The sequence below is a fragment of the Bos taurus genome, chromosome 10, assembly GCF_002263795.3.
Source record: "Bos taurus isolate L1 Dominette 01449 registration number 42190680 breed Hereford chromosome 10, ARS-UCD2.0, whole genome shotgun sequence".
Lineage (NCBI taxonomy): Eukaryota > Metazoa > Chordata > Mammalia > Artiodactyla > Bovidae > Bos > Bos taurus.
The window spans coordinates 80,680,050-80,692,405 of NC_037337.1; the positions used below are offsets into that span (position 1 = coordinate 80,680,050).

A 12,356-nucleotide genomic window follows, 5' to 3' on the forward strand; every position below is an offset into this window, starting at 1 on the left:
CCTTCGGTGCTGGGACCCACCTCCATCTTGGTCTGGATCCAGGGCCCGATGACATTGGCCTGAGCCCCAAACTGCTTGCGTAGCCTTTCGTTGTGCTGCTGGCGGGCGTGCTCCTCCGTCAGGGCCTGGTCCCTCCGTGGCACCAGCTGCCGCACCTGGGGCAGGAACAGTCAGGGGACATTGGGACGGGCCGGCCATCTGCCTCCATGTCAGAGGAAGTGGAGGAGCCATGAAGGGAAGAGGCCAGGCAGTAATAGGAGTGAACACATTGACCTGTTCTAGAAATGCATTCATTTGCTAGACAATGAGTACTTACTGAACGACACTGAAATCAATGAAAATCAGAATACAGACAGACAAAAATCCCTGCCCTTCTGAAACTTACAATGGCTCTGCCAGCGCCCCACCCAGCCCTTGGACTCACATGGTCCCATTTGCCATTGATCTCCTGAGGCGTGATGGTTGTGTAGGGGTTGGTGCCTGCCATGTTGACGTGGTAGGTCTGGACAATCTTGGACACCTCGTTGTGGATGCCCAGGATAGCCAGGCGCTCCTTGTCGGCATCGGGGAGGGTGGCCTTGAACTGCTCATGGGCTGTGGTCAGTCCCTGGAGAGAGACGGGCGTGCAGGAGAAGCACAATGACTGGGAGGGACCAATGCCTCCCATGGGCAAGATAAGCCAAGGGAGACCTGCAGGTCCCAGGGCAGAAGTGGGTGAAGGGGCCACTGGAGGCCGGCCTCACACCAGTTGGGCAGCCTGGAGGCATCAACCCAGGACTATTTCAGCTGAGAACCAGGATGGCTGGGCTGGCCACAGGAAGGTGCCACAGCTTCATGCTCAGGCCTGGTGAATCCAGCAGCAATCTCCCTGGGGGCTCACCACCCCACAGTTAGGTTGGGGACAAGGGGTGCCCTGGGTCTGCTCAAGGGACCTGTCCTAACACACTTTCTCATTGTTCTGCAAAATCTTTTTCATCTAACACTCTGCAGCTGTACAAAAGAATGGCTTATTGCAGTGAAATGAGCTCCAAGATAATTATGAGGTTAGAAATAAAGGTTCAGGATACAGTATATAATAAAAGCTACTTTTTATGTAAAAAGTGGGGGAAGAACATATTAATAAACAAATGTGCTCCCTCTGGGGAGCGGCACTGGGGGCTGGGGGACAAAAACTGCACAGTCTCTTTAGCTTGTAGATTTGATACCATATGCATATATTATGGAGTCAAAATAAATAAAACACAAAGCTTTCAAATCTAGAACATCCTTGGGGAGGCTACCCTCAGCCCTCTCCCTACAAGGGCAGTGTGTGGGCCGTGCAGACCCAGCCTCCATGGACGAGGGGGTCGGCAGCACACCTGGATCTCCTCGATGGTGTGCACGATGAAGGTGTCCTGCAGGTCCTCCATGGCCCCCTCCATCCAGTTGTTGAAGGGTGCAGCCCGCTTAGCGTACTCCAAGTACAGTTGGTCAATGGTCTCCAGCAGTTTCTCCGTGCGCTGGGAGTGCCAAATGGCATGGGGATAGGAAGGTGCTTAGTAACGTCATGTCCAGAATCACCACCCCCCACCCAACCCAGTAGACTTCAAGATCCTTCTGGCTAGCCCGAGAGTTTCAGGTCTGGAAGGACCAGATAACTCAGAACAGACTCTCCCAGAGTGCTGGTTCTTAATATGGGGTGTATGGACCACCCCACACTGGAGTCACCCGCCCAGGCCCCAGAGAGTCTGGTTTAGAGAACAGGAAGGTTCTCAAACAGGCGGGGCTTGCTCCAAGTACACTAAATCAGGAGGAGGAGAAGGCATGATCAGGGCATCTCCATCAGGGCAAAGGGCAAGTCCAGTGCCATGTGAGCTTTCCACGGTCAGACCAGGACTGGGGAAGGTCTGAGGAACCCAGTGGAGCTTCTCAGCCCAAAGCAAAGGGAGTCGTGAAGCAGAGAGGCCACACAGGGCTGCTGGAGGCGAGTCTCTGTCTCCTCAGGGGCTCTCACCTCCAGAGCTTCCCTTCGCTTCTGGGTTAGGGCCCCTAGATTGTCCCACTGGTCACAGATCTTTTGGCACCGGGCGTTGACACTGGGTGAGTCGTAATAGTCCAGCTCACTGCAGGGGAGGAGAGAGGAAGAGACAGGCGACCCAGGTTACCTCTGCAGCCTGCTCTCCTGCGCACTTCTTCAAGACCTTCCAGGACCCATACTCCCACCCTCAACCTCTGGGCTTTCAGGAGACTGCTGGGAGGAGAACAGTTCTCCTCCGCAAGGGCCCCCGCCCCAGCCTCGCCTGGAAGTCACACCAGCCTTGACTGCAATGCCCAGTGACAGGAAGCCACTAAGACCAGGCAAGATCTCAGAGCCATACTCGGTCACCCTCTGGTCCCACACTGGCTGTAGGTAAGGACCGAAGGCCTGTGACAGAATGGTCGCAGGCTATTCCCCACCTGCGAGGACGTTCTTAGTCTTCTGTATCAATGACCTCCTGCCCCAGGACCCGGCTCACTTTTCAGGCCACAGCCCACCTCCCACAGCACTGTAGTGCCCGCTGGGCTTACTTGAGCTCCTGGGCAATGGCGGCAATCTGCTCCACGCGGTCCTGGTGGGCAGCCAGGTCACTCTCAAAGGCCTCGTGCTTCTTGAGCAGGGCCTTGATCTCCGAGAGGGTAGCCGTCTCGTAATCCTTCTGCCGCAGCATGGCCTCTTTGCCTGGGGGTCAGAGGTCGGGCACAAGGCTGAGCAGGAGCCGGGAGGCCCACCTTCTTGATCACAATCACCCCCACCTCAGGGCCCGGGAGCTCCACTTCTGGTATATCCCAAGGAGATAGATGTGCCCCATACGATGATCAATTATCTGCAGTTCGAGAAAATAGATATGCAGCCGGAACATGCGTGATGGGGCAGAGGGCGGGAAAGTCACTCCTTTTCATGGAGTATGCCAGGGCCACCAGGAGTGGTGATATACAGACGATGAGGCTAAGTGGACAGTCAGGGTATAACACAAACTTTATAAACAGCAGGAAACAACGATCTACGCCTGCGGTATAACCTGGGGAAAACAACTTCCTCAGGGGTGCCCCATCTTTAGAGTTTTCTCCACTTACAGTTGCTGCCCCCAGCAGCCCTGCAGGGACCCTGCCCCTCAATTACACCCAGTGTGGGCAGCCTGTCCAATGCACTCTGCACAGAAGCCATCGGCAGCCAGCACCCTCTCCAAGCCTCAGGTGCACTGCCCTCTCTTTTAAGGGGCGAGGCAAGGCTTGCATTTCTTGGATTTTTGTTTCCAAAGGGAAGAGGATGAGAATCGAGCTCTCAGATCGCTGTTAGACGCGGTCCCCAGCTGCCCTGTGACGCGGCTGCTGCGGGACAGAGGCTGACCTGGCCTTGCCTGCACGCCCACCTCCGGTGTTTGCCCCGTCAGGGAGGCTCAGCAACTCTCAGGAAATGAGAGCTGGGCCAAAGAGGTGATAGCTTCTCTCCTTCTCTCTACTCCTTTTTGTCAGAATATTAATATGATGAGTTTAGAGGGTAAAAAAATCACAGATGAGCCTATTTATCTGCTCCTTTTCAGTCTCGCCTTCTACGGATGTTGTGTTAAAACCATTGGGTGTATGTAAATTACATATCCTGCTTTTAAAATACTCAGCAGCGCATCACCAGTTTCTACACTGCCACCACGGCCATCACACGAGTCACTCCGATGGCCCCGTAACATTCTGTCGAGCGGCTGGACCCCCAGTGGCGTAACCACACTGCGCTACCATGGAGCCTGTGGGCCCCTCAGCTGGCAGGACTGTAGATGGACTCATGCAAACACCCCAGACACGTGATTTCAGCCATGTTTAGGGGTTTTAGACAGCCTCAAGAAATGCAGTTCTTAGGTAAGTGGGCAACAGCATTGTCAGCTGTGAGTACTTATAGCCAGACTGCTATGTCGGCATCTGCTGCAGGCACACCAGCACTTCTCATGCCTTTGCTGGTGGCTGGCGGGGCCAATCTTTGCTCTGTACCTTCTTGTGAGCTGTTCCTTAGCACCAGAGAGAACACAATAGAAGCGTGTGGGTGAATCGGTACAAACTCCACCACCCTCCTTCTCCTCCATCCATCCGTGCCTGGATAGATAGCTCATACAGGCACAGTGGAAGGTGCGGCAGTGACCTCATATCATCGTATATGAAGCCCAGTAAACCCCTCTGCTCAGTCAAGCACACACCTATCCCCTCCTGCTCCCAGCCACTCCCTAATGGCCCCAGGGTGTGGCCGTCCCTACTTATCCCTAGTCTACTGTCTGAGGACCACCACAGAGCTGAATGGGGGCATCTCAGCGTACTGAGCTCTACCGGCCAATGGGTCTGTTCCAGGGGCTTCAGCTGAAATGACCGCAGAGCCCTAGGAGATGGGTAGCATGGCTCACTCTCCAGCCCCAGCCCAGGTTCTAAGGAAAAGACCATTCTGGGTGTGATCTTCTCTCTTTGGGGAAGATTATCTGCCAACAAGCAGACACCAGACATGGCCAAGTGCTCCAGGTCAGAGTGATGGAGACACACAGGTGCTAAGGCCAGAGCTACAGGTTACTACAACGGCAGAGAAGGCAGAGGGGGGAAGGTATCAAAGGCTCCCATTTACCGAGTGTGTTTCATGTGCCAGGCACTCAACTACGCATAAAATGCACAACAACCGCATGAGGAGGTATGCTGAGTTAATAGTGTCCCTCTAAAGCTCATGGCAACCCAGAACCTCAGAGTCTGACCTTATTTGGAAATAGGGTCTCTGCCAATATAATTAGCTAAGATGAGGTCATACTGGATTAGCTGTTGTTTAGTCACTAAGATGTGTCTGTCTCTTTGCAACCCTGTGGACTGTAGTCCACCAGGCTCCTCTGTCCATGGGATTTCCCAGCAAAGAATACTGGAGCAGGTTGTCATTTCCTTCTCCAGGGGATCATCCAGACTCAGGGACTGAACCCGTATCTCTTGCACCTCCTGCACTGGCAGGCAGATTTTTTACCACTGTCCCACCTGGGAAGTCCTACTGGATTAGAGTGGGCCCTAAATCCAATGACTGGTATCTTCAGCAGAAAACTGAGAGGTAGATTTGGTCACTGAGACCCAGAGAGAAGCAGCTGGTGATGATGGAAGGCAGAGATTAGAGTGATGCTGCTACAAGCCAAGGAACAGCAAGAAGTGCCAGTAAAACCACCCGACACTAGGAAGAAGCAGGGGACACCTCCCCCTCAGAGGCTCTAGAAGGAGCCAGTGCTGACGGCACCTTAATTAGGACTTCTAGTCTCCTGAACAAGAATGTCCTTGTGTCATGTAAAACCACCCAGTTTATGGCAATTTGCAGCCCTAAGAAAGTAATACAGGAGGGCACATCATCACCTGCATGTAACAGACAAGAACACAAGACCACTGGTCCAAGATACGCCGCCTCTAGGTGGTGGAATCAGCATGTGAGCCCCAACCTGACCCAGGGAAGAGAAGCCACTACAGTGACGAGAATAATTAACACACATATAGCACATGGTATGCCAGGAACCTTTCTCATTGCTTCTGATGTATTATGCCACTTAATCCTCATAAACATATTAAGCTGATACTATTATTGTCCCCACTTAGCAGAGGAGAAAACTGAAGCAACCAAAATACTAATGAGGGACTTCCTTGATGGTTAAGACTCTACACTTCCAATGCAGAGGAGGCAGGTTCGATCCCTGGTCAGGGAACCAAGACCCCATGTGCCATGGGGTGTGGCCAATAAAAAAGGGAGTGGGGTGGGTCATGAACTCACCTAATGTTAAGGGACAAGTAAGAGACAAAAAAATAAAACATGAGAGAGAAAGGAGTTATGGCTGGTGGTTTAGCACGAAAGCTAGACCCAAGCTTGGGGTGGGGGGCAGGGGCTAGGCTGGTCTTACCGTCCGTCCAGGCCTCGTGGATGGAGGCCTTCTGCCGGAACTTCTCTGCCAGGTGGTCGAGCCGCTCCAGCCTCCGGATCTCATTCAGCAGCCACTCCTCATAGCCCTTCTCCGCCTGCTCCAGGCAGCCCCATGCGTTGTTGATGTCCTGCAGGGATGGGAAGCACAGGGTCAGCCCACCTGGCCCCCGAGCCCCCACGGCTCCTTCATACATTCCAGGAGGAGCCTCCTCCCCACCCAGTCCCCCTGGTATGACCTAGGGTTCCTAGGCACCAGGCCTCCTGGGTAGGGAAGTGGGTCCATGCTGCTATGGGGCGTTAGCAGTGCATCCCAGTGGGGAGAGAGCCCAAGGCCCTCTGGGCACCAAGACTGGCTTCTGCCAGGATTCTGAGCAACCACAGAGGTCACAGGGGCAGCCAGGGAGACAGAGCAACAAACTGAACAAGGCAGGCAGGGGTGGGAGCCTCCCAGCCTCCTCATGTTTCTGGGTTTACTCATGGGCTCTGGGCAGTAGCCATCCCAGAGTCACCCAGAGATGGTGACAGGTAATGAGCACAAACCCACAGGCGTTCAGACATGGAGCTGCCCTCTACAGTTAGCACAAGGACACCCCCGGGCAGTGACAGGCTGATCGGACTCGTGTGCCACCCAGGTCCTCGCCATGTGCCAGGGGCCACACTGCATCTGCCACAGGAGGGGCACATTAAAGCACGGAGCGCCACCCACCCCCAACACCCCGCCCCTGTCAAGCAGCAGCTCCAGCCGTATAGAAGCTGCTGACTTGGCCTGGAATCTGTAAAAGGACCACAGTTTTCCAAACCGCATGCACAACGTCAGGCCTTTCTCTACTCCCCCAGGGTCCTCCCTCCTTCCACTGCTGTTTACAAGTTTCTCCCAGCCCCTTCCACGCTTCCCTTATGTGCCTGTGTCTCCTTGTCAACTCTCCTCTGCAAAGTACAAAAGCTCTATCCTGGTCAATTTTTTATTTTAAAATTTTTGTTTGCATGTTTCTCTGGCTCATATCTCAAGTCCTGGGGAAAGGGTAAACAGGGAGGAATAACAAAAAATGACAAAAATGAAAAAAAGTTATGACATGGAAAGCTGGTCACGATATAATTAGTTATTTCTTTCCTTTTTTTTGGTCATGCCATGTAGCATGGGGGATTTTAGTTCCTCCACCAGGGATTGAGCCTGTGCCCCCTGCACTGGAAGCGTGGATTCCTAACCACCAGGGAAGTCCCTGTAAGTTCTTTTTTCTAAGCAGCTTATTAAATAAAAGATGCTTTCGGATTCCCTTTAAAATCACATTTACAGAGTCTAAAAGAATCTCTTCTCCCCAAAATCTTTTAAGTTGAATCTGGGTAGGAAGATTATGAAGAATTTCTATTTTCTATATTTTACTTATTTACATATTTGAAACTGTCCTACCAAAAAAAATCTATTAAGGTATTAAAAAAAAAAAAGTTTTTAAGTGCTAAAAAAGATTCCATGGAAGTGAAAATTATCCTTTTAGCTCCTGAATTATGCTCTGTTTGGGTCAACATGTCAAGTGGGATTTTGTTGGCAGAGATGACTCTTTGAGGGGTGGGGAGGAAAGTGCCGGGGCAGATCCAAGCAGATGAGCAGGTGTCTGGAAAGGGCAAGTATGACCCGGTGTGGGGAGGAGAAAGGGGGCTCTCTCTATGGGGCGAGGGGGAGCCCCACCTGGCCGAGTGTGGGCTGGAGTCCGGGTGGTCACCTGGGAGAGAGAACCCATCCCTGGAGCAGTGTGGGCAGGAGATGAGCACACGCCCCGCCCCCGCCCCGCCCACAGTGCGTCTTTTGCCGGCGCCTGGGAGCGGCTCCGGGTTGGGGCAGTCCGGGTGCTCACCGAGACCATCCTGCCCTCGGAGGGCATGAAGGCGGGCCGGTTGCTGAGGCGCAGCTTGGTCTGCAGCGTGTTGAAGTTGATCTCCAGCTGGCACTTCTCCTGCACCTTGGGCGGCTTGTGAAGGCGCCGGTAGTCCCGGAAGTCCTCCAGCTTCTGCTGCATGGCGTGCATGGTGTTCTCGGGTGCCCGGTTCTCCAGCCATGGGATGGTGCGGCGGATCCACTCCAGCAGCTGTGGAGGGAGAAGGGGAGGACGCTGGGAGGGGGGCCGCATCTCTCCTGAGGGCACACTCTTTCCCAACCATCACCCCAGGCCGTTCCCAGGCCACAGGGCCAGGCTGCCTCTGAGAATCAAAGGCTCCATGACGCCTGGCCACTAGGATATATCAAACCACAGCCAGCATCACTCAACCTCCCTGCTCCCCAAGGGGAAACCTGGGGGCAAGATGGCTCAACTCAGCAGGAGACCCAAGCTCTAGTTCTTCATCTACTACCTGGCTGGGCCTCAATTTCCCTATCTTACCATGGAGGGGTGAATGGTTGCTGGCCAGAGGCCCTGCCATCTGACCTTTGAGGATTCTAGAATGTGGGTCCTTGACTCAAAAGAGAAAAGGTTGCAGAGGACAGCCTGAATTTTGTTTCTTCAATGAGGTGATGGGGGGTGGAGGAGTGGAAACGATGAGAGGAAACTCGTGATCCCCTGCAACTGGATCACGTGGCCCAGACTAACTCATCTGAATAATGATGACAAGCTAAGTCATCACGGGATTAAGTGCTGTGACCGTCCCCGCCAGTGGCAGAGGACATAACCAAAGCATGGTGAGCTTCTGTGACTTGCCAAGGTGACCGAAGTAGGGCAGGGATTAAATCCAGGCACTGGGACCCCAGAACCTGGGCTCTTACTATGCTGGGGGACAGTAAGTCCACCAAGAGGCCGGGCTAAGCTGTTCAGGGGCTGAATTAAGGAAGGAGCAAGTGGTGCTCTAACCCAAATGCAGTCAGTGGCAGAACAGCAAACCCATCCTGTCCCCCCCGTCCTCTGGGTGGGCCCAGCCGCTAAGCTAGCCTGAGCCAGCCTGATTTATCCCTGGTTCACATCCTCTCAGAACTGCACGCTCCTTTTAAGTTCAAACGAAACTCCCAGAGTAACAGTACACTGGGCCCAAAAGGCCTCTGAGGTCTCTTGGCACAGCTTTCATTTGTCAAGTGAAAAAAAATCAAGAGCAGAGAGGTGATAGAAAAAGCGCGGAACTCAGCTCTTCAAAGTCCCGACTGGCCCCTGACCCACCCCCACCCCCGATCTCTGGGGGAGCCCAAGCCGCCCTCGGTCAGCTGCTGTGATGAGGGGCAATGCCCAGGCTGGGACTGTGCCCGGAGATGGATTTGGAGGAATGGATGGGTACTGCAGGCTCCCTGGTCTCTCAGGACAGGGTGGCAAGGCCTTGCCAGGGCCAGACCAGGAGAACCCAAGGGTACCCACGTCGCTGGCCAGCTTCTCGTAGTCCTCCATGAGCTGCTCGTTCTCCTGGTTGACGGCCAGCACCTTGCAGATGCGATTGGCTGCTGTCTCGGCCTGACAAGACAGAGAGGGTGGTGGTCAGCCTCGCAACAGCGGGAGCGCCTGGCACACGCCTGCGCCAATAAGGGCTCCTCCCACCCCTGCAGCATCACATGGCTGGAAGGCAGCTCCCAAGACTTTGAATTCACAGGCTCCTCATCATCCTCTTTACCAGCCCAGGCTGAGTCCCACAGAGCAAGTGAGCACACACAAAGACCTAAGTGGCTGAACTGGGGGCCCCTGGAGAAAAGACTATAAGTTTGAGATCCAACATGTATGTTGGGAAGAAACTAAGTCAATGGTTGATATAATTGAGATGCTGAGCTCAGGTGGAAGGTGAGAAAATCTATGCCCATCCTGGAATTCCAAGTAGAGACCCTGGGACTCCCAAGGTTCAGGCTCTCAGACTGGTTCTGCCAGGATTTTGGAGATGCAGGAATTTAAATCTGGGCATCCTAGAATAAGGTGGTGAGAGGGAGTGGGGCCTCTCAGGATCCTTGCAGAATCTCAAGGCTCCTGGCCCAAAGAACTTTAGAGAAGATGCAGGAATTAAGAATCAACCCAGCATAGACAGGATGCCCAGAAAGCCACCCTGGACACCTCTGGGAAAGGTAAACACACATCCCACACCGAGTGCTGGGCCAGCAGACACCTGAGGTGGGCCAGGTGGCAAGAAGAATAAAAGAAGACTGAATGGCAATCAGATGCAAAGGCCCAGAAACCCAGGGGACACTGCTTCTCTGGCTCAGAGGGCCCTCTGCACCTGATGCCAGCAGGGACTTTGCTCAGGTGATCTCTAAATACAATTCCCGTTCACAGTCCTAACCCAGCTCCAAGGGGAGGGGAACTGAAGCCATCTGGGCCCTGGGATAGGAAGGAAGATAGCCTGAGTGTGGCAGAAGGCAATCATGATGAGTAGACAGATACACATCCTAGGGCCCAGGAGAAGGGTGACCCTGCAGATGGCAAAGGTTGAAGAGGGAGAAAGATGGGACCTTGAACCCACTTGATGAACAATGGGTTTCAAACTGCGGCAAGATAAACTGAGTTTAGGCATCAGGAAGAAGTTCCTGAGAAAGAGGGTGCTTTCATTTGGGAAGGAATGACTGAGAAGATGTAAATGTTTTTTTCCTCGTGGAATTCTTCAAATAGGACACACACCCACCAGACCACGTGATGCGTGGGTGACTGTGCCGGGAGGTATGTGCACGAGGGCAGGATGAGATCACCATAAAGGACCTTTCAAGCTCAAAGTGAAGACATACCCTCCACGGCAGGGTGTCAGGGTGGGTGGGCCTCCAGCAGGGCAGCTGTGGCTTGACCGCGGAGCAAGGAGCTGGGAGTCCCAGGTCTCAAGAAACGGAGACAAGCCATCACATCCTTAGACCCTCACCCCCGGCCCCGCCACCTAACTGTCCTGGAGATGCTAAAGCCACTTCTCAACAGGACAATCAGGAACCCCCGATTGATCATCCTTCCTCTTAAGAACCAACAGGCAACCGTGGGGAATCCCAAGAGGTGACGAGGAGGGAAATGCCTCCCCGGACCTGTCTCAGAAGATGAGAGGCCACAGAACAAGTAGGGTCCTGGGCACTGGCTGATGTACCCCATGAATCTGCCCAAAGTCACCAGAGTTGTTTCCCAAAGGCTGGGGAGGGGGACCCTGGCAGAGGCCAGTGCTCTCCTGTGTGCTGACATGTATGTAAGAACATGGGGTGGCTGCAAAGTCCCCGGCCCAAAGTGCTGACCGAGCAGGTAAGAATCGCAGGCAAGAGTCAACATCGCTGTGACAGTTAATGGATCAAGCCCGCCTTCACCTTGTTATCCTCTGATTCATCTTGAGATCCTAAGCTTGGAAGACATAAACTTTGATTTGTGGGCCAATTTGCAGACTTGATGGACTGAATGAGGCCTGCATGCTCATGGGATTCTGGAAGACATGACTTCTGGGCCTCAAAAGCCTCACCCGCCCCTCAGAGCCGGCTGTCTGATCCAGGGTCAAAGGGGGCTCCTCTTGGATAAAGTCTGGGGAGTTTCCGGGTGGGCCTTCTGGGGACTTTTTACAAAGATCATCGATGGGCTGAGAAAATATTTTATGGAAACAGGCAAAAGGGTGACTTCCAAGTACCAAAGGAAAAAATTTCTGACCCTTCCATGGAAAGTATTTTTATGTTTTTTTTATGACCCACTATTTGTATTACTAAACAGTGTCATACAAAACAATGTGCTTAGTTTTACATTAGTTGTTTCCAAGTTAGGGCTTCCCTTGTGGCTCAGGTAAAGAATCTGCCTGCAACGCGGGAGGCCTGGGTTCGATCTCTGGGTCAGGAAGATCCCCTGGAGAAGGGACTGGCTACCCACCCCAGTATTCTTGGGGCTTCCCTGGTGGCTCAGACGGTAAAGAATTCTGCCTGCAATATTGGAGATCTGGATTTTTAAGTTATGGATTATTATTCCCAGAGCACTTAGCTACCCCCAAATGAAACCCTTGCTATCCCAGGTCAAACTGAAAGGAAGCAGCTTCAATGATGGTGACATCAAACAGCCAAATGAACCCCATGGCTCTGCCACCTGCCACCCACAGAGTCATGCGAATGCCAAGAAGATCTCATCTGCGACACTTTTAGTCAAAAAATTCCCAAATCTAGCTAGAATTGCCCATTTCCTTCCTCCCACAGCTTCCTTCGGCTCAGCCTTCCTTCACGATCCAAGTGAGTTCCCTGCCCTGGTGTTCCTGCCAGCAGCGCCCCCAGACGCCAGTCGCCAACTCTGGCTTCACCCCTACTCCCTGTTCCAGCTTGCAGGATGAGACCCAGACCAGTGCTAACTTGCTCTCCCTTTGAGGCTGCATGGTCACACCACGAAGCTACCCACAAACCGTAACCGCCTTCCTCAACCTCCCCAAGCCTTTCATTTGCAGAACTCCCCCACCACTCAACCCTTAAGACCCTCAGGCTCAAGTGTCTCCTACTCAAGAAAGCCTCCATGGGGCTTTCCCTAGTGGCTCAGTGGTAAAGAATCTG

At 53.3% G+C, this 12,356-nt stretch overlaps 1 protein-coding gene across 5 annotated transcripts in view; it reads right to left on the bottom strand.

The window, feature by feature from the left end:
• ACTN1 (actinin alpha 1) overlaps nt 1–12,356 on the bottom strand; it is a 98,085-nt gene that overhangs the window by 7,174 nt on the left and 78,555 nt on the right. For all 5 annotated transcript variants that reach the window (XM_005211979.3, XM_005211978.4, XM_005211976.3 and 2 more), the window contains 8 exon segments: nt 9,256–9,348; nt 7,777–8,007; nt 5,907–6,054; nt 2,548–2,698; nt 1,994–2,102; nt 1,359–1,499; nt 425–607; nt 21–155 (listed from right to left, as the gene is read on the bottom strand). In XM_005211979.3, coding sequence (XP_005212036.1) covers nt 21–155; nt 425–607; nt 1,359–1,499; nt 1,994–2,102; nt 2,548–2,698; nt 5,907–6,054; nt 7,777–8,007; nt 9,256–9,348 — 1,191 coding nt within the window.